This window comes from Anarhichas minor, unplaced genomic scaffold (assembly GCF_050575085.1).
Source record: "Anarhichas minor isolate MPS153535 unplaced genomic scaffold, ASM5057508v1 ptg000027l, whole genome shotgun sequence".
NCBI classification, from domain to species: domain Eukaryota; kingdom Metazoa; phylum Chordata; class Actinopteri; order Perciformes; family Anarhichadidae; genus Anarhichas; species Anarhichas minor.
This window is the reverse complement of record NW_027466473.1, coordinates 8,189,390-8,210,933: the sequence shown is the minus strand read 5'-3', so window position 1 is coordinate 8,210,933 and position 21,544 is coordinate 8,189,390. Positions and strand designations below refer to the sequence as shown.

The following is a 21,544-nucleotide window of genomic DNA, read 5'->3' as shown; positions in this document are numbered from 1 at the left end:
TCAATCTGAACTCTTGCTAGACCAAATACACTTTAGATTTAGTTTACTGGAATCGTTTCTTCTTTCTTGTTTAGTGTAAAGTCGAGTCTCTTGTTTGGTTTTATTCTTTGCATTATTAAACTCTCCTCCTTTACATCTGGATGTTCCTGTAATGTATTTGTTCATTATTCATATGATAAAGTAAGTACATTGGATCACATTAACTCACAGAGTCACAGATCAGGCTTTTATAAAGAAGCAGCACGGAATTGAAGAATTTGATACAAAGTATCTTCATCTGTTCTCACAACAGAAGCATTTAGTGGCTAAAGATTCGGTAACAAGACCTTTTCTGTGGTGGCAGCTACGTTGCATATTTAATATATGCAATGGTCCCAAAAAAGGATGTAGGTTCAATGTTTTATAGGGTGATGGTAACTCAGTAAGCCCACATGGTGGTGCTATAGGACAGCTAGTCTTATTGCTAACGTCTCTATAAAGTAGATGTAGAAGTAGCTATCTTACGTCGTGGAGGTCATATCAATATGTTTCCCTAGTAGATAGGGTTCCTCGTGATCCCTTTTTTCCCTGAACTTCAGTGCGGAATATATAGAGAAAAATCGAATGATAATAATGACCAAATTTGAGGATTTGAGAAGAATTACAAACATACACATGTGTAAACAGCTAGTCCGTGGATTCAACACACAAATATAGAAAATCCATACGTACTTGTACTTGAAATTAGACAGAATGAACCGAACACGAAACAATATTTTTCACACGATATATTTTGCGTTCATTAAGGTAGACAATTCTGACAATGCAACCAGGAAACTGTGAAAAGGTGTTCTGGATAGAAGCTGTGAACAAATTCATTGTCATGTATAACCTGTAACTAGTTCTCCCACACTGTGGATGAGCAAAGAATTGCAATGTGTGGGAGACATATTGTACAGCTCTGATAAGCAAGTCTTGATCTATAATTAATCAAAGCTTTGAGCCGTGACGTCTTTCAAACCCTTTAATTATAAAACAGGATAAATACCAACCTTTATATTGCAGTGGTTTTGCTCGTGATCGACACTGCCATGGGTTTTCGTGTTTTATGTGGATCTAGTTGAAGGAATTTTTGTGCACTTTGGAGATTTCCCGCTGACATAAAACTGCCATTGTTTTCCCGAAGGGCTCTGGCGAACAGGTTTCCACGTGAATCACAGTCAAGGAAGCGGTTCCAATAGAGCTGGGAAATTTATTTTTTGTTTAAAAGTGCCTTTACAGTACCCCATGAGATATACAATTTAGACGAGATGAGACAAGTGATGTTGTCAATGACAAGGTTTGGATTAGAAGACATTATGGTGGAGTTACACTCACTGTATGAACAGTTTTAGAATCTCAATTTCATGGCACAAACTAATGAGAACAGAAAAAAAAAAAAAAAAAAAAAAAGACAATGAATTCATGAATAATGTTTCACATGATAAAATCCTGTCATTTATAAAGGGAGGATTTCATTCACAGTTGTGGTCCTATTTTGCATTTGCTCACGTTCCAACAATCACAAAGGCGCAAACTATCCCTAAGCCACTCAAAATCCTGAAGCACAAATGTCACATCAACCAACCAAACAAAACCTCCCCGGTGAGGTCCTCGACTTTCTAAAATAAACCTTTCTACATATTGCTTTTTTTTTTTGGGATGCATTTGTGCAAAAAAATCTCAGTGACGATTAACATGAACCGAAAGTAAACGCATACACACCTGGGACATCACTAACTCGCTCTCGTGTAAGGAGTGATATTGCACTGCTTTTTTTAACAAACAGAAAAGTATTATAGCGGTGCCAGACATCTGTCAGTACACCCATGATACAGGCACCCACTGTGGGGTAGAGGTGGCACGCTCCATGGCCTCCTCCACACCTTTCACGCTTTCATTCACGTCGTTGTTGACAAGGACCACATCGAAGATATGCCTGTACGTGGTGAAAATGGCGTCCGACTCTTTCTGGATCATCTGCAGGTTTTCCGTCTAGGAGACAAGACACGGAGGGTTAAGCAGCTGCTGGGTGATTGAGTTTGATGTTTCAAAGCACTCGAGTGTATTCGGAGAAAGATTTAGCACCTGGGCAGCTGTGTTGGTCGGAGCGATGAACACCACGAGAGGTGCAAAGTCAGCAGTCCGCAAGACCTTCAAGGTCTGCATTCAAATGTTACAGAAAAGAAAAGAAGAATTTTGTTAAACTAATTAACTACACGGAAACCACTTGTAAAGGCTACCTTCACCTACATCTTTTATTTAAATGTGTTTGTATTCAACACATTTACGGGGAACTTTAGTGTTTGCAGCTCAGTAGGCGACTTTTTACTTCACCTCAGACAGATAGTAGGTCTAACTTCAGCACACATCTTAATTAATACATTTATATTGCCTATTCACACATACATTTTTAATGACAGAAATAGGATTGTATACTTCAAATGTTCCACTCCCTGTTAACCTACAAGCAGCCAGAGCAGCAGAAAAAAAAGAGCTAATAGTTGCTTGATGCAGGTTAATCTCGCATTTTAAATACTTGCAAACAGCTCAAAGAGGCATAAAAAGACATCCTTAGACTATATTTGACTCTGGGTAATGTTCAATTAATAGTATAATTTCCCTCAACTATCCCTTTCATGTCATGTCTCCGAAAGAACCTATGAATGCAAACCTGTGGTTCTATATCCAGTAAAGCGATTTTTTCTTGCTCGTGGATCTTGTGGATGGTCTCAGTTTTGGTACCGAACATGTTTCCCTGGAAGCTGCCATACTCCAGCAGCTCATTTCCAGAGATGCACTTGGTCATGGCTTCATGGGAGATGAAGTAATATTCCTGTCCATTCTCCTCCTCCTTCCGTTGGGGTCGGCTGGTGTCTGTGTAGAAGGTTCAAGACTTAGCCAAAGGACAAGTCAGCAAACTTGTTTATGAAAGAAAGTCTGGTGGTCTACTCACGAGGTGCAGGGTAGGAAAACTTCTCAGGGTATTTGGTCAATAGTGCATTTTTGATATGGCTTCTTCCTACACCAGGTGCACCTAAAAAAACAAGGACTTTCTTTATTTCCAAGGACATTTCAATCAAACATTAATGTCTGAATCTTTGGTTGCAGAGAAACTATCTTTACATTGTCTGAGGTTTTAATAGAGTGCTGTAGATTTGCCAGATGTGGAACATGTGTATCAGAAATGATTGAGAAAAATGAATTTGATACCCCTATTGAGTAATGTAACCCAGTTTACCGATGAGCACCAGCGTTTTCCTTTTGAAAGCAGGGAGCCGGACAACCTCCTCGTAAGAAATCACATCCAGCTGGTCAAAAACTGCAACAGAAGAACAGAAGGGATTTTGTTTGAGACAAACCCACAGCACACTAACACTGAGGGAAAAGAAGCATGACTCTAGAGATGCACTCACTCGAGCTGTGTTTAGCCAGGTACTTGTCTTTGCACTTCTTTTTCTTCCCAAATGGGCTGCAGGACTGACTGCCCTCTCTGGCCTTGCTTTTACTTGCCACCCTCCTGCAAAGTGAAAAGAGATGTAGGTTAAGATTGGAAACATTTTTGCTCAGCTGCATCATGTCAATCTTTGGCATCGTCATGGTATGTGCGACTTCATGCGGCAGAGCTGTTTACCATTCCTGGAGCTCCGGGGAGGGAATCAGTCCAGCGTAGTCAGCAACGCCGCTTTCCACTCTGCCCTGCCACCAGTTTGGATCCTGCTTGTTGATAATCTGAATGATGTCACCAGTTTGAAACTTAAGGCCTGCCTCTTTGCACGGGATGAGGTCATCCTTGGTGGGGTCATAGTCAAACTGGGCCCTCATGTACATCTATAGATGAAGAGTACATAATGGTTTATTGACTTTTTTTGGGGGGAAAGAAGGAGCTCATGAAGACTTGCAGTGTGTATTTGGTGTTACTGGACATTACTGATGAATCTGCAGACGTTACTAATGTGTTCATTCTCCCATCCTATAGGTCAGCTGTGAAAATAGTCCCTGGTATCAGAGTATTTATTGTTGCTGAACTCAAACTAACCTTTTGACTTCGAAACACAAGAAAAACAGTTTCTCTATGAAGACAGTTTCTCCAGATTTCATTTAATCTGTTGTGAGATATTTGTCACTGCTATAAATGTATATATATATATACTGCTGTAGCAGACGCTTACTGAGCGTGCCATTTTATTATATTGATGAATAGTTGCTCTAAAAGAAGAAGGTATTTTATAGTTCAGTCTTTTATAGATACAATGAAAACAGTCAAATGTTGGACAGTCACTGTGGGTTTTAAGTGAGCTCATGCAAAGCTTGAAATTAAAGATTCAACATTTAGTTTTTCTTCAAAGGTTAAGCCATAAAGTAGAGGGACATCTCAAGTTCATGCTTAAAATCTCATATGTGTATTTCTCTATGTAACAGAAGCCTCTGACAGCCTGCTGACAGCGTACATAATACACCCATATTGTTGTGATGAGGGCCTAACATCATGAGCATGTGTGAATCAGCAAATGTCGGACTTCAAAGACCTACAGCACCTATACGTAGGTCTAATTAAATATTCACATTAGGTCTTTCTAAAATATACATTTAGATTCTGCAACGGTTAATTGGGAAATCCACCCTTTAACAGAATTTACATGTTCATGATATGATCTTGAACAGCTCAGTTCATGTTGTGAAAATGAACTATTTACTCCCGGTTCCAGACGGGAGGTCTAATTCATCAAATCATCAATTATGTACATGCAGCTGATCTGCAGAAAACATACATTAATGTCAGCTGAAGCTACAACTCTTCAGAACTTCGTCTGGTAAATCCCCACTGATCACTGAGTTGATGTCCAAATTGAAAAACAGCTCCAGATTAGAACACCAACTCCTGCTGAGATTTGTCGTCTCATTTTTGAGAGAGAGAGATGTATGTAGAAACCTCTCCTAACACTGTTAAAGATCACAACAGGAACACGTGTAAATTCTCCTCAGGGTAAAATATTACTGTTGTTAGTAGAGTTCATGAACATTTGTGGTTTCCCCAAGTTACTCCAGTGATAGTGACACCTATTATGTACAAAGAGTGGGTGCACTGGAGTGGTTTGGGTCACCAAAAATGATGCTCTTTGAGCATTAACATTTTTAAAGCGTATTAACTACACCTACATATTAATTGACTATAAACCTTTAAGTAGCCTGCCATCACTGACCACAGCAAAGTTGGAACTTAATGCAGCGATGAACTGTATTAAGACCAGAGTAACATCACTGAATGCAATGTATTCTTTGTGGTTATTTGATTATGCAACATACTGTTGTTATATGTTGTTGAATCAAACCAGCAGCCATTCCTTTGGTGCATAGGGAGCATATAAATGGCCGCTGGGGGGGATATATGATGTGGCCAGTAGATGGCAGAATGAAACACCAAAGTGGTTCAAGTCAAACTAGCAAAACTAATGTGAGTGATGTTCTTTAAGTTTAAACTTATTTTATAGTCACCTGGGTTGCTCATTGACTAAGAGGAGATTCACCTAACAAAGAACAAAATCCTCTTAAGACGTAAACTGTAGAAGGGAAAACCCGAAAGAAATGCAATCAAACTGGTCTTTGTAGATTACGCCACTAGAAGTTACCATTGGATTTGGCTGTCAAGTTCATTTTCTTAGTTAAATTCATGCAAAATTACAGTTTGGAGACGACAAATACAAAATCAACCACAAGACCAAAAAGGTAAATGTATATTCTACAGGTCATGTTATTACCTCACAGGCTCGGGATCGACTCGGCACGTTGGGAACGATCTTCATTGTGACTACTCCGTTGGTTTCTTTCTGCGTGTGAACTCATATGGGTTAACTCATGTGTAGCTGTATAAGTGCAGTAATTACATAAAAAAAAATGTGCGTTGACTTTAGTGCCAAAATGAAAATGATGAGAAATGAACTTACCAGAATCTTTTGTAGCTGATCCACAGTTTGGTTTGACACACTTTTCCCATTGATTTCCGCTATTTCGTCCCCTTCGTGTAAAGACCCTGGAGAGAGGCAGAGACCAGGAGAGGTGTAGTAGCTCTCAATATGATCTTCTGTGCTTTCTGTTTACTGCATTATGGACTCCTAATATGTGCTAGCAGCTCCAGAAGTAACATCCATTCTCCTGAGAGATAAACTGAAGATGAGCAAGGCCTTGTATAATGACCGTGATTTAAATAGATTATTACTGACAGTTACAAAACTGAGTGGCAGTCTGAATCTTAAATCATAAATACATAATGTAAACATGTAAATAAATAAAATATGTTGAACCTGATTAGTTTAAGTATTTTTTTTTTTTTTTACAGCTCGGCTTGTGTTTGGCCTGAGATGTACTGTATAAATGATCATAAAGATGCTAAGACAGATTTGCATGAGACAAACTATTGAACTTTTGGGAAGAGAACGTTCTAACACACACACACACACACGCGCACACACACACACACACACACACACACACACACACACACACACACACACACACACACACACACACACACACACACACACACACACACACACACACACACACACACACACACGATTGATTACCTTGTCTGTGGATCATGCCCCCGTGCAATATTCTGGCCACAGTGCACCTTTGTTTGTTATTCAGCTTCAGAGTGACCCCCTGCAGACAAAGACCACCGTCAATGAGGAGGAATCAGCAACACAAATATAAAAACATAGAGATGCGCGTAGAGGCAGATCGTATACCATTGGCTCTGAAGGACTCTTTTCAAATTCTATTTCCTTCATCCTGGTCACTTCGGTGCCGTTCATGTGTCCAGTGCTACCGTTGGTGTAAACTTCAGCGCCCTTATTCTCATAGGTTTGCATAGCGGCCTGTTAGACAAAAAGAAAAAAAAATTAAGCATGTATTGTTTTATGTCACACAGAAGACCACAGAATGAAATCAACTTTGCTTAAAAGGAAAAGAACAACAACGTTTAAACCTTCCTTTTGGTAAATAATGTAACTCAAGATTTAGAGTCAGAGCAGATCATTATCACTCTGCTATTTCCAATAACTGCCGTGGAAGTTTTTCTTTTGCTAATGCGTGCCAACAGCCGTGTTTCATTTGCAGTTTCAACATATGTTCGAGGTTGAAAATTAACCCGGTGTAATCACACCTCATTAGCCACGTCCAGTGATCTGGTCCACCTGGTTCATGTGGTCATGGATACCACCAGGCTCATCAGGTGATCGCATCGAAGAGTAGCATTAATGTGAGGAAGCTCATCCTTATAGCGTTGGAATGAACTGTCTACGTTTGGTATAGAAATCAAAAGGAGGGACCCAAGGCTGACTTTGTGGAGTCAGACTACGCTTTTACACTCACATGAACCCAAAGATGAGTTCAAAAGCAGGAAATCCCAGGGAAATTTCCACCCTACTTCCATAGTGTCAACAAAGGTGGTCTCTAGTCCAGATCCCCGTCAGAGAAGAGAGACGCTCTGCATGGAAATGACACATCAGCACTGCTTCAGCAAAAAAAAACAAAAAAAAACTATATTATCTATCTTCCAGCATCAGCACTACAATAAACCAATAAATATCATTATCGCCTTCCTCCTCCACGCCTGTAAGCTCGGCCCTAAAAATACTGCAAGAGTGTTTCTACTGTAGGTTTATTCCTCTTATGAGTTTCATTCATCTTAATGAAACTCTTTATTCGTTCAGTGAACAGCGCTGGTCAAGCAAGCAGAAGTCATGAGAGCCACGCAGTTGTTTTTTTTTTTTACTTGTGCAACATGATATTTATTTACCAGCCTCGTGCTGTTATGTGTCAGGAATGTGTGCCGTACCAGGAGCGAGTATTTGGATGGCGTCCAATGGTGAACCGATGAAATTACATCCTCTGAGGAAAGGAGTCTGTACAGCAATCTCCCTACAGTTACAATCCCCACAAACAAATCCACCGTGAAACAACACACACACACTGATTTCTATCTCTGAACTCCAAATGTGTCTCGCTTGTTATTCCTATTCCGGATATTAAAACTTAACTTGCAGATCAAAGCTGCTCCAAGGTTAATGGGAGAGCAATTTAGTGGAACCACATGTCCGTGATCTTGTGACTCAGCATAAATTCACTTGATGAAAGCGCATAAAAAGTATCAGAAATGACTAACATTTATTGTTTTTCCCAATTTAGAGAGACTACTTATGTACAGGCAGGGATAAATGCCCAACTTATGTTCACAATTATCGGGTAGTTCTCCACAAGGAACAGAGCAGCAGACTTTATTTCCTCCCAACAAAGTGCTGACCCTCAGGACCGAGCAGGAAGGAAACGGACAAAGGTTAAATCTAAAGGCTTTAGCACGAACCCACCGAACCTAAAAACAGATTTATCCCATATAGCAGGCAATATACACACGTCTTCACCACTGAATGCTAACGTACCCGTGTGATGAGTTTTGGATTGGATTGGCACTGAGAGTATTCGTCTGCTTTGTCACAGTGTGATGCAATCACAGTAAACATATGTTACTCTAACCAGGGTCAGGAAGCCCTTACAGAAACATGAATGCCGGTCTTGTGTGTGGAGAAGCAACAGAATAAACAAAGAAGTCGAGTGAAAGACAAAAGTGCATCGAGGAAAGAGCAGAGTGTCCCCCCCCTGATCCGCTCACCTCACCTAAAAGGTAAATTTGGCTTCATATGAAGTAGATCAAACAGAGAGTGCATTTCAGAAAGCCAGTCTCTGGATAAGATAAAACACTATGAAGACCTGAACCTTATTGTTCTGCCTGCTTTCCTCCACAAGGAACCGTGATCTAATACGACTGATTGCATTACGAAACAATCCGTCTCTTTCTGGCCTCTTCTCTCTCATGAGACGACTTGTCTTCTAAAGCCAAGAAATAGTATTTATTAATTTATGACACCCCCCTCCCCCCCTGTGGGATTTAGGGCTGGTCTGCAAAGAAGTATTGATCTCTTGAAGGAACACAGTAGGAGATCAACATTTGACCTATATGGGGCCGGAAGAATTTGGATAGATTGCGCAGAAATAGCTGAGAGGGACAGCCAGGACATGAAGTCCTCCGTCCCACACCTGCCTGAAGCCCGACTTGCGTAAACTTGTTTTGTTCTTAACGTGACAGCGAGAAGTGTGGCTACAATAACAAGTTTTAAACGCCTGAATGTCCCGTCTATGAAGGGCCCGTATCTCCAGAGGACAACAGCTCCATGTAAGGCAGGAGAACACTACTGAGCTGGAAACACGTGCAGAACAGAACAGGCCGCCTCACTTTATTAGTTTTTATGACCAATCTCAAGGTAAAGACTCCATTCGGTTCAGCAAATCAGTCGGATGTTCACTCACGTACCACAATACGAGCCCACTGCAGTGTCTGCACTGTGAGATAAATGGAGCACGTGACCTCGCTTTAAGAGAAACTGATTCCCCATATCGGCATTGAGCAGAACAACACGTCGCCGAGATTGCAAACTCAAGGCTGTCAAACTGCAAACTGCTGAGGTCAGGAAAGGGAGTTTCCTCCCTTCTCCATTCCCCCTCAGTAGCTCACTGCTGACTGTTCAAATTCAGAGACGAGGTTTAGGACAAAGAGCTCCCTCTGCGTCACTGGCAGCAAAATTGGTGCCTTGAGGTCGTCAGTCATAAAAACAAAAAAAAAAGTTGCAACAGTCTTAACTACTTAGTGGTCACACGTGTTGTCCAGCTTTAATTAAGGCAAAGTGGTTTCGCAACATAATCTGGCCTTAACTTGAAAACAAGTTCATGTCTTAAATGCCAACCCTGTGTTACAGTGTGAAGTAGTAAACAGGCCTCAGAGCTCACTGATTAAGCAGCAGCACTTGTAGCTGCAGGCAAAGTTCACAGGGTCATTGTAATATGATCCCAGCCAAGCGTATGACATGTGATGGAGCCTCGTTTCCCCAAATCGTCAGATGATTCCCATGTGTGGCTTTTAGGAGGAACCCAGAAGTGAAACTGCCAATGTAATGTCTACTTGGATCCAACTACAGCTGACTGAGCACCGCTGAGCAATGCAGTGGTTCCTCCGGACACACGGACCCGCTGATGTTTTTAAAGAAAGACCTTCATGTATAGTTCATTGTTTCACAGACTACACTCAGTTGCTGTGCGTTCTGTTACGAAAACACGACTGGGTCTATTTTTAGAGATCTTGTCGAGGAACAAACAACGGTCATGTGCCCCATCTCTGCTTCCCCGGAAGCAAACATGTACACCAAGATCTTGGGGTCAAAAAAAAAAGAAAAAAAAGATAAAGACAGTAAAAACGAGACCTTACCTTGTCAGACTTTGGTTTGTTTTGAAGGAGCTGCTCCAGGTAGAGATCGGAGAGGGCTGTCCGCACGCTGTTCACAGACTCCAGTATGACAGCGGGTTCGTTTTTATTGGATTTTAACGTCATCTTTCCGTTAGCTAGAGAAAAAAAAACTATGAACCCGATGTGCCCCCCCCGCTCAAAGTCCGCAAGAGGCCGGCCTCGCCACGAAACGCGGAGAGGAATCTGCCGATAAGGAGCCCGGGAGATGCGATAAGTCTCCCTCTGAGATAAAAGTCCAAGGTTTTGATCAGCAGCAGGTGAGGTGCACGAGATATCTGCTGCGGGGACACCGCTGACAAAGCAAGTAAACATGCAACTGACTGCTGCTCAGAGGACAAGGCTAATGCTGCCTTCAGGTGCGCCCTATAAACTCCTGAATCCTAATACTCAAATTGTTTCTGTTGTAGGCTATGGATTTAAGTGTGTTTCAACTGTGAAATTACAGCACAATAGAGCATGTCACAGGATTGTTTTTTGCAAGGCCCACATTAAGTGCTACTATGCTGCTGTGTTTAGATTATACTTTAGCAGCATATGTTCTTAATTGCTTATTTAATACTTTATATCTATTCATACATGAATTAAGACTAAGTTAACTGTATCCCAAGAAATATTGGAAGCAAATTTATAATAGCCTACTGTTTGGTTGCCTTGCTCTGTTTTATTCTATTGTTTCACGTTTTTCAATTTTTGATTTTACAATCTGCTCAAATTTGAAACTTTTAAGTTATATAATTTAATAAAAGTGTGAGAGCCGACCGGAACGATAGAAACATACAATAATAATTATAGATAACAACGGTCGTTACCATGTTGTATGGCCCCGTAACGTCACATTCTGTTAAACAATCCACCTTCATATAGCTCACTCTAAACAGTTCGTGGACACCGAATGGAAACATCAAATTTCCGACAGTACTTGAATGCGGCATTACCGCAGCGGTCTCAGCAGGGCTGCACTATCCGGCTACAAGGAAGCCAAATAACGCAGTGCTACTGGCGGTCATCCCCTCCCAGCAGCTGATTTGGAGGGATGTCCATTACAAAACAAAGCGTGAGTATGTTTGTCTGGGTGCTAATTTCAACAATCATCAACGGGAAATTAGCCTACACCGATCACGTGATGTATTAATACACGGGCGTTTCAGTCTTGTAGCTACAGATGCAAAATAATAAATAGAAAAACACGTATACACTTTATTTTGAAAACAGGGCCTGAGTGTTAGTCTATGATTACATATTTAAATATAAAAATCTGGTTATTTCCCCCGATGGTTCCAGTCCCTTTTCCTGTACAGCCTACCTCAGATTTTTCAAATTTACATTTACACAAACTTCACTTTAGGCTCCTGAAACAAACTGATCAATGACATGTTCAACTTCAATACAGAGAATGCCAAACACACACACTACCAGAGGAATACACACTGTTCATGTCTGGTATATGCAAAAGGGAATTCTTTACTGATGCACAAATCACTCCCGTCTATATAACAGTTTCATACAGAGGATTACTTCGTAATCGTCATGGTAAAATGATCACACTTCTGTTTGGCTGCTCTATTATGATTTATGCATCCGGAATCTTCTTCTATTAAACTTCCCAATTTATATGGATACCAAAGTGTGCAGCAGGGCCAACAGCTGTGTACCACTGCTCTTCGTTGTGAAGCACAACAAAACAGATAATTGGTAGCTGGGGGAAAAGGAAAGCGGTATTCAGCCAGGTGATTTGTGTGTTAAAAAGCAGACAATTTCCAGAGAGGAGTCCAGAGGGAGCCAGCATGCAGGTTTGTATCAGCCATCCGCCTAACATGGCCTCATCTGTGAATATGGGGTGAGCAAGCTATTAGCTTCACCTCTGCCTCTCATTCAAACAGCTGTCAGGTTTCCAGAGTAGAAAAGGCCTCTCATGCTGTCAGGTGAGCAGCACACACTACTTCTGCCACAGACTCACCTCATTTACCCTCTAATTACTCTGTCAGTGTCCTGCTGCGTCCCTATAACGTCTCCTGTCATGTCACATCCAGTTACTCGCCTTCTCTCACTCGTTGCCCTCAGAGGTTTTCCACCTCTCCTGTGGTGTTTCCTAGATGAGGTGCCCCACCTCATCTAAAACAAAGACCACTTCCCGCTGACATCATAAAACATGCACACGCAGCCATCAGGTGAAAAGCATTCATTTCTTTCACAGGAGACATTTGGATTTGTCACAGTAAGAAAAGCACAGGGGTAAATAATAAAACGACGGCTGAATTCAATTTAGCTGCTTTAGTTTCAGGGTCCTGGTATTGTGAATGCGGGCTCACTGTCGTGGCTTACTGGGACACTCGACGAGAACAGAGCCATTGTTGGTGTTAACATGTTCTTTTGCTGCCGTGACAAGATGTCTACTGTGAAAAAGGCCGTTTCTTTTAGGCCGTCGTCGGTGGGTTCAATGTATGCTTCCCTGGATTAATTAGTTGAAATCAACCACACACAGTTGAGACTTTAAACATTGATATCTCCACAGTAGCTGCACAGATTTTTACCATTCCAACTGCATTTGAAAACGTCCATCTCCCTTTGCTCTTTTTGCAATTTGAATAGCGATGACAGCCCTTACCAATCTCTTACAATGTGTAAGAGATACACTTGCCTGCTGGGAACACAGGATCCTGTGAACATGTTTAGAGATAAGCCCCTTCCACCCCAGCTGAACAACTCCCTGAGCGATAGATACCCCTGCAGTCATCTGATTTGTTTGCGGTATACCTGCGTGTCCGCTTCTTTGTTGCTTGACTATAAACTAAGACTGGGTTATCCTTTACACTTCTGTTGGTTGAGTCTACCTGTGTGAGTCCCATTGTCTGGGCCCAAATAATAATAATAATTGTGGTGGAAAATAATCTTTTTAACCTCCCGGTGAGAAATAATCGAGATGAGAAAACTCTTACAATATAAAAACATATTGAACAGACACTAATAATAATTCAGCTGAATGGATAGAGCTCTTTCCCCACGGATGGTTCTGAGGTCTAACAACAATGAATAGACAAAACAGAGTATATATGCACATTATCTCGTCTCCTTTGTTGAACATAGTGTTTTGCGAAATTGTGATGCTCCTAGACGGAAGGCCAGGGTTATTAGGGGTTAACAAACACCTTGAAATAACAACAAATAAAAAGTTAGAAAAACAAAAATAAAATAGAGACATAGGAGGCTGAGTCTCTTATAAAATTGCACCTGTCGCACAGGCATGTTTCTGTGGTCACACACACCCTCTGCGTACGGACGTACGTGGAAGGGGGGCGTACACACACACACACACACACACACACACACACACGCCTACACATGGGAGCAGGGATGGTGGGGGCGTTTCACCATTCCACCATTGCACATTAAGTTCACACGAGTCACCTGCTGAGGTTGGCACTCTGCATTAGCCTGTTAGCTAGTCACACACATGGATGAGAACCTTGGCCTTACTCTGAACCCTATAGGGGACAGGTAGAGCCTGTGATGTTGTGATGGATGCACAGCTGCACGCAGGAGGGGCGCTCTGGAAATACCGAGGGCGCCAGCCAGTCTTTGTACTCACGATTTATTACTTAGGGTCTTTCCCGGTTGCCTTAAGCACCGGCACTTGACCACGTCTTTACGCTGGGGATAAAAGGTGTTTTATGTTTTATTGTTTGGAGTGTCATGTATCTCTGTGTCCTGAAGGCATCAAACAGTGAGCGGGGTGTTTCATGTGTTCTGAGTACCAGCAGATATAATGGTGTCGGCATATACTGCTGACTTAGATAAACAGTACGATCAAAGGCCTGATACTGTCCTACCCCACGGAGGCACCAAGCCCCTGGGGTGTTAGAGATTATAAGTATTCTCGGTCTTCAAGGAAAAGGCAGAGTTGGGGAAGAAGCCATCAGGTTAGAACCTGCGCTGAGTTAATCTTTTTAAACTTTTTACTCCGGACAATTGAACACAGCCTGCTCAGCTGAGGGCACAAGAGGGTTTTAAAATACTTTGTTGATTTTTATATTTTCCTGTTATTAATCACGTTTTCTCTGTATTTGGACCAAGAGAATATACTTTGAATTGGACAAAAATAAATAAGGAACTTTTTTAGCTTTTTCTGACCCACTCTTTTCTTCAACTGTTTTGGGAACTCAGAGAGGAGAGGGCTTCTCTTAAGGGAGAGGCAGCCCAGCCCCTGTGGTAAGTCTGCAGCGATCTCAGCACGGCACACAACTGATTGCATACTTTATGCGCACACACATCTTCACATTCTAGCATTCGTTTTCTATAGGTAAGAGAAACCCGGGGAAGTCCCGCTTTATTTTGAAAGAGCTTTATATCTGTTGAGCTCTGAGCAGGGACGGATAAATTGAAATTTGATATAAAATAAATAAATTCAATAAAAGGATTTATAAAGACCAACGGCTATTCGAGCGACCGATTATACTGTTTAGTATATCCCTGTTTGGCGATTCGGAAAAGAAAGCAAACGAGCTATCGATACTGGGCTCGTGTTGGCAATTTATTACCATTTAGGTCAAATCAGCTACCGGTCCGAGGTTCTCTTTAAGCGGAGGCATTGAGGCAAATCAGGGAGGGGTGAGCTATCGGCCACGCTCTCCCATTAGGCCAGGTGAGCGATTCACATAGAGAGAGACCTGAACTTCGCCTTTCTCCCCCTTCTCACAGCCTCTCGTTGCAATCAGGGGCGCTCACAGGGAGTGACCGGACAGCGGGGCACAGGTGCCGTGGATCCGTGGTCACTCCGACGGCAGCTCGGGTCTGTCCGTCGCCGGCAAGGGTCCTCTCAGTTCGCGCATCCACAGCTGAGAGCCCCTTGTTCCACTTTTGTTCGTTTCAAACAAAAGGCCTCTTATTTATTTATTACTTCTTGTTTCTTGATAAATTAAAACATTTTGATAAGAAATAATTGTGAATAAATTAAATAAAAAATAATTTTTAATTAAGAAAAAAAAGAAATTAATTAAAATATTTTTTTTTATTGATTAAAAATTAAAAAAGCGTGTGGGGGCACCGCGCGCTACACCTTATAAGTTATATCTAAAAGAACGATATTTAAAATTTCCACACCAATAATAATATATTATATTATAATAACCTGTTGTGCACACATGGGTCTTCACTTATTTTTGCATCCATCTCACTGAATTGTATCGCGGTGTACCTCTATTTAGAAGTTGAGTCAACGCACACACGCCATAAACGCTGTGCATCCGGGTATTGAGGTCGAGGGGACCACGCATGCGCCGAATTTACCCACTTTTCCGGCTTCATGATTTCAATCGAGGTGTATGTCAGGTGCGAACCAAAATTGCAATAGAGCGATTTAGCCGTGTTTAATAATTAATCTCGATTTATGAAGACATTTTGTGAGAGTAAAGAGTGAAGAGGTGGAGCGCTGAGGGAGATCATGCGTGGCTTATCGGCGAAGAAGAACGTTACCATTTTAAGTTTGGGGTTCATTCTACTTTTTACACCGAACAGTGCTCACGATGCTGGGCACGTTCAATAGGATACTGCGACCCGCGCTTAAACAGGCTCAGCCTCAGCTGCTGTCTGGCTTCAGAAGCTCGCAGCTACCATGGAGTCACATGATGCAGATCCGCGCGTGTGCTGCGGGTTCAGCAACATTTCAGTCTCTGGAAGACTGTCTCGGTGAGTATTGACAACATTTTAACCTATGCTTGCACGTATGTGTGAGACAGAACTCACTGTTGACCGTGTGCATGTGATGATTTCGCCAGTGATCAACTATGGAGGGACGCCTATGCGTTTGAACTACTTGTGGCTGCGGGATCACTGCCGCTCCCCCTCCTCATACAACTCCGGGACTAACCAGAGAAACCTGGACACTGGGAGTATAGACCTCAACATCCGTCCTGACAATACAACTGTGCAAGATGGCCATCTCCTCCTCACGTGTAAGTCAGTTTAAAGTACACAAGCACCAAGAAATAAAGCGATACAATATGAAATAAGGCATTTATAACATGCAACCTTGGGCCAGATTCAATCGCTCATTTCCAATGAACAAATAAATTGCGTCTATTGTCTCTAGGGCTATTTAGTCAGATACAACGCAGTGAATGAGCCAATCATGAGAGCAAATTGTCATTGTCCACTGACTTGAGAAGTTCTCTGCTCATGCAAAGGTCACTTTTCACTCTGTGATGGGTGTGTTTTGTGCAGATTCACTCTGTTGTCAGTTAATCCCGAGGGTGTGGTCAGGTCATGAAAGAAAGGGGGGTTGGCTTTGTTAGATCTGTAATCTTGTAAAACCTTATGTGCTGCAGTGCAAAGGTTATTTTCCCATTTAAGTTTGTTCATGCACATGACACAAGGCCCCTTAAAAGGAAAGAGCTTTAAAATATGAGATTAGATTTAAGATTAGATTAGAATGCTCTAATCATTTCAGGATATTTTGTACTTAAGTACCAAACGAATAGTTCTCTCACACACACACACACACACTGAACTCCATTAACTGTGCCTAATAACAACATATTCAATTTCTGTGTCCCAGGGCCTGGAGGTCATGTGTCAAAGTACAGCCTTAGCTGGCTAGCTGAGAACAGCTATGAAGCAAAGAAGCAGAGCACCGTCCAGCCACGTGTCCTTTGGAATTCAGACATCTATAAAAATGCAAACGCACCCTCCGCCAAATGGGACACGTTTATGAGCAGTGATGACGAAGTGAAGAAGTTTCTTCAAAACTATCTTCTGTACGGGATCGCTTTTGTAGATGATGTCCCAGCTACAGTCGAGGCCACAGAGGCAGTGGCCCAGAGGGTCAGTCTGATCAGGTATTAAGTGCTGACTGTGAAACTGTATAACTTCACAAATGACATTCTTATGCAACCATATTCAGCATTAGCGATTTACCTTCAGTGGCAAAATTCACGGGCAGCCCAGAAGATGTTCGGCCCTGTTGACTTCTTCCTAATCCACTTGTGTTTTTCTGTGTTACTGATCCACTAGGGAGACTACATACGGAAGAATGTGGTCTTTAACTTCAGATTTTTCCAGAGGAGACTCTGCCTACAGCCAGCTGGCCCTGGACCGTCACACTGACACCTCCTACTTTCAGGAACCATGTGGGTAGGTGCAGCAGGGATGTGCTGATATGGGATTTCAACACAGCCCCAATAGAAAGGAATTTAGTTACATCCTAAACAAAACCTAAGAAAATGTTGGCATTTTCTAACTCAATGACGCAGATTGCTGTTGCAGAATCCAGGTATTCCACTGCCTCAGGCATGAGGGAACTGGGGGAAGGACACTACTTGTAGATGGGTTCTACGCCGCTGAGAAAGTGCGCCAGCAGTCTCCTGAAAACTTTGAGCTGCTTGCACGTGTGCCGATCAGGCACGAGTACATTGAAACCTCTGAGAACCACCAAAACCACATGACAGGCATCGGCCCCGTGCTGAACGTCTATCCTTGGAACAATGAAATGTCTCTGATCCGGTATGTCAGCGCTTTAGTTTGATGTGATTTTACTCATGTTTGTGCAGTAGTGAATTATAAGATATTAACATTTTAGGATTTTAATGTAGAGCTAAAGCTTTATATGTCTTGTTATTAAGTTATGCAAGACTTCCCTTGAGTAAATGTATTAATAAGGCAAATTTGTCCCGGTTTTTAAAGAAATATTAAGTCGTTTTAAAAGGCATTAAAACATATTTTTGAATTTCGAATCAAAAGCAAGATTGTTGTATCTTTTATCAACAGATACAACAACTATGACCGATCAGTGATAAACACAATACCCCATGACCTTGTTCAGCGATGGTACGTGGCACATCGAGAGCTGACTACAGAACTGAGGCGACCAGAGAACGAGCTGTGGGTGAAACTGGCTCCAGGGAAAGTAAGAAAGTTACACTTCTTGTATAAAAGCTCTCCAAATGTCCAATTCAGCCACTTCATTTACAGCTTTAGGAAACTTGGAAAGATACAGATGTAAGTGTCTTTCAGTATGATCTAAGAACTGTACCCTCTCTTTTCTTCACGAGGTGATTTTCATAGACAACTGGCGTGTCATGCATGGGAGGGAGTCTTTCACTGGCCTGAGGCAGCTCTGTGGATGCTATCTGACCAGAGACGACGTCCTCAGCTCCGCACGCTGCTTCGGTCTGCAGGCCTGATCCTGGACATGAAGGTTCCTTCACCTCTGTGCTTAATCAGTTAGCAGCAGGGTCGAACGCGCTGTTACTGGGCTTGGTATTGTCTTTTAATATCTTTTGGGCTCTGTGTAGGCACCTCACCTCACTGATATCAATTCCTGCCTGTAGATGGGTAACAAAGATGTTCTGGCCGATTTGAATCCCCTGCTGTAGAGCACTCCTGTCCTGGCTGTGCACATGGCAGTCTGTAATGTTTCCAGTCAGGATGCTTTCTATTAGTACTATTGGTCCTCTGTAAAAGTTAACAAGAACGTGGCACAGGAGTTTTGCCTCCTTAAAGCTAAATGATGTATTCTAGAAACGTGTTTTTAATATTTGTCGAAAAATAAAATGCTTTAACAAAAAAAAAAACGTGCGTTGGCCACAGCTCCCTCCCTTCATTCGCGTTTCATAGCAACGTGTTGTAAAACACAGAGAAAGGCCTCTTTGCACACAACGAGATTAACAAAAGAATAAAGTTCCCCTTAAGTAGTAAGTAGACTCTAGGCAAGCAAGAGGATGTACCGTATTTTCCGCACTATAAAGCGCACCGGATTATAAGGCGCACCTTCAATGATTGGCCTATTTTAGAACTGTTTTTATATATAGGGCGCACCGGATTATAAGGCGCATAGAATAGAAGCTACTACAGTCAAACGTTTGACTGGGGTTGCGTTATGCATCCACTAGATGGAGCTGTGCTAAAGGGAATGTCAACAAAACAGTCAGATAAATCATTCAGTCAAACTTTATTGATTTTTGATCAATAGAGGCTGCGTAGCTGACAGCCTTGAGTTTGAACTCAGCGTCGTAAGCCTGTCTCTTGAAAGGTGCCATTTTGGGGTCTTTATACACACAAGTGGTGTTGGACTAGGAGTAAGCACAGTACTGGTGTTTACCGCGGTGCGGCTTTGTAGTTTACCAGTCGTACTGAAACATTTTGACAGAGCGCCGTGTACAACCAGTATGGATCAACCAATTAACCAATTGATCCATATATAAGGCGCTCCGGATTACAAGGCGCACTGTCGTTTTTTGAGAAAATTAAAGGCTTTTAAGTGCGCCTTATAGTGCGGAAAATACGGTACATCTCTGCTATTATTTCATTGGGTTGGAATATTGAGTTTTACAGTACGGAGTTATTTTAGTCAAACATTCAGCTTGGTAAGGAGCTATTTCTTTATTCTGCCGAGTGACATAAATCCATGTAACGTCCTGCTAACGCTAGCTACCTAAAACATGAGTAGAATGTGCTTTTCAGCATCCTTCTGCTGAACTCCTTGAGCTGCACTCTGCCATCTTGCTTTTACAATGCTGTGTGGGAGGTCACTCTCTCATACTCGCATGCAGTAACACGGACGAGCGCCCGGGCCCAGCAACCACAACCAAGAGAGAAGCTGTGATTACAACACACACAGAGGGAGTGTGACTTTATCCTCTGCTCACGTCCTTGTTAATTGTTTTGTAAATAATGTTTTTTAATTGTTTTTTTTAATCATTTTAAAGTGTTGAATGTCTCCTGAATTACCCCTAGAATAATTAAATGTATAAGTACTGAAATGGTTTGATATTATTGAGCTCTTACAATCACATCATCACATTAAAAGGTGTAATAGAGGCTGGGACTGGGTCTGTAATATTGCCCTTATTACAGTAAGCTATAGCTTATTAAAAAGTAAGTATAGCCGAGGCTATAAGGTAAATCAGTTGTTTTCAAGTACTTTTGTCTTGATAATGGCACGAAATGAAAAGTTAAAGGATCACCAAAGTTATTACAAGTCATCCTCTGAATGTCTGAATAGAACATCCTGGTAATCCATTATATTGTTGAGATATTTAGGTCTGGACCAACGTGGTGGACCGATCCAAGGTTCAAGTAACACAAGGTTATTGTATTTCACTAAAGTGAGGTGTGGGAGATACGTATGTGTATCATCTCCGTCTAAATGCAAACAAATCTGAACATAATGATGTTGAGAATCACTGTCAACCTGCAGATCTGATGTAGTCATCAGGTAAGAATTTGTTTGCTGACATGCTTGTTTATTGACAAATCAATTGGCAAAACTAAAATTCATCGTTCTTTATTGAAAAATAATGTGTCCAAGTGGGTAAAGCTGGCTGACTTCACATGGTATTTGAGTTCTACTGCGGTTGTAGTGCAGGATGGCTGCGTTGTTTACCGCAGCAGAGCTGACTGTGAATTAATCATGCAAAGTAGATTGGCCAAAGCTAGTCGTAGTTAAAGTGTAACCTGTGCAATTCTATTTCATAGTTGGTTTCATGAAGACGCCAAGCAGTTCAGTCAAAGGACACCTATTGAAGGTCTCTGTGCTGCCTTCACACTCGCCAAATGATTATACATTTGTGGGTACTAGATTTGCATTAGCAGAGGCCAGAGGGGAAACCAATTTCTGGACAGGAGGAGGACTCTAACCTGACCGAGCGCTTCAGCTAGATTTTGAGACTCCGGCCACCTTGATGAACCTTGATGTTATCAATTATAAGCTACATGACTCAGTGACTCAGGAAACAGAGTATTTTATTGAATCAGGATCTGTGGATGTCATTACATAAAGTAATCATACTTCATCCATAGCTGCTTGACAGTTTGTTTAAAAAAAAAAGATGAACTAAAGATAGATTTTATTAAGTTAGTTTGTACTATCCATTTAACTACATTTTTTTCAATTTTATGCGGAAATTGTAATACTTAAAGGTGCTACGTACAAAACTGGGAGCATTTATTTTACCTCTAAAAAATGCAGGGCCCTTCAACATGGTTTGATTGGCACACTAACTAAATGGTAAAGCAAACAATAGAACTAAAGCACATTTTAAGTAAAAAACACATGGAAGACATGTTAAAGATGGAATAGATGGTGAGCATCTTAACTTCATGATTCAGCAAACGTATAACAAAACGCAAGTTTGAACACGAACGTGAGCTTTGCCACGTTGATTAAATGTTAGAATG

General features: G+C 41.7%; 2 protein-coding genes across 3 annotated transcripts; one reads left to right on the top strand and one right to left on the bottom strand.

Annotated features, from left to right (window-relative positions):
* Positions 1 to 1,209: 1,209 nt before the first annotated feature.
* On the bottom strand, positions 1,210 to 10,694 carry mpp1 (MAGUK p55 scaffold protein 1). 2 transcript variants are annotated; one of them, XM_076102433.1, is made up of 12 exons: positions 10,337 to 10,694; positions 6,768 to 6,896; positions 6,603 to 6,681; positions 5,964 to 6,049; positions 5,778 to 5,846; positions 3,653 to 3,849; positions 3,435 to 3,538; positions 3,260 to 3,340; positions 2,975 to 3,055; positions 2,693 to 2,895; positions 2,107 to 2,181; positions 1,210 to 2,013 (listed from the first exon to the last, which is right to left on the bottom strand). In XM_076102433.1, exons 1-12 carry the CDS (start codon positions 10,685 to 10,687, stop codon positions 1,837 to 1,839), a joined length of 1,632 nt encoding a protein of 543 aa, XP_075958548.1. In that variant the 5' UTR covers positions 10,688 to 10,694; the 3' UTR covers positions 1,210 to 1,836. The 2 variants fall into 2 exon arrangements, with proteins under 2 accessions (XP_075958548.1, XP_075958549.1); XM_076102434.1 differs by lacking the exon at positions 10,337 to 10,694 and adding an exon at positions 7,393 to 7,978.
* A 3,846-nt stretch (positions 10,695 to 14,540) lies between these two features.
* tmlhe (trimethyllysine hydroxylase, epsilon) lies at positions 14,541 to 20,234 on the top strand. Its single transcript, XM_076102616.1, has 8 exons — positions 14,541 to 14,581; positions 15,887 to 16,057; positions 16,147 to 16,323; positions 16,926 to 17,205; positions 17,381 to 17,500; positions 17,633 to 17,869; positions 18,134 to 18,272; positions 18,418 to 20,234. Exons 2-8 carry the CDS (start codon positions 15,895 to 15,897, stop codon positions 18,547 to 18,549), a joined length of 1,248 nt encoding a protein of 415 aa, XP_075958731.1. The 5' UTR covers positions 14,541 to 14,581; positions 15,887 to 15,894; the 3' UTR covers positions 18,550 to 20,234.
* Positions 20,235 to 21,544: the final 1,310 nt, after the last annotated feature.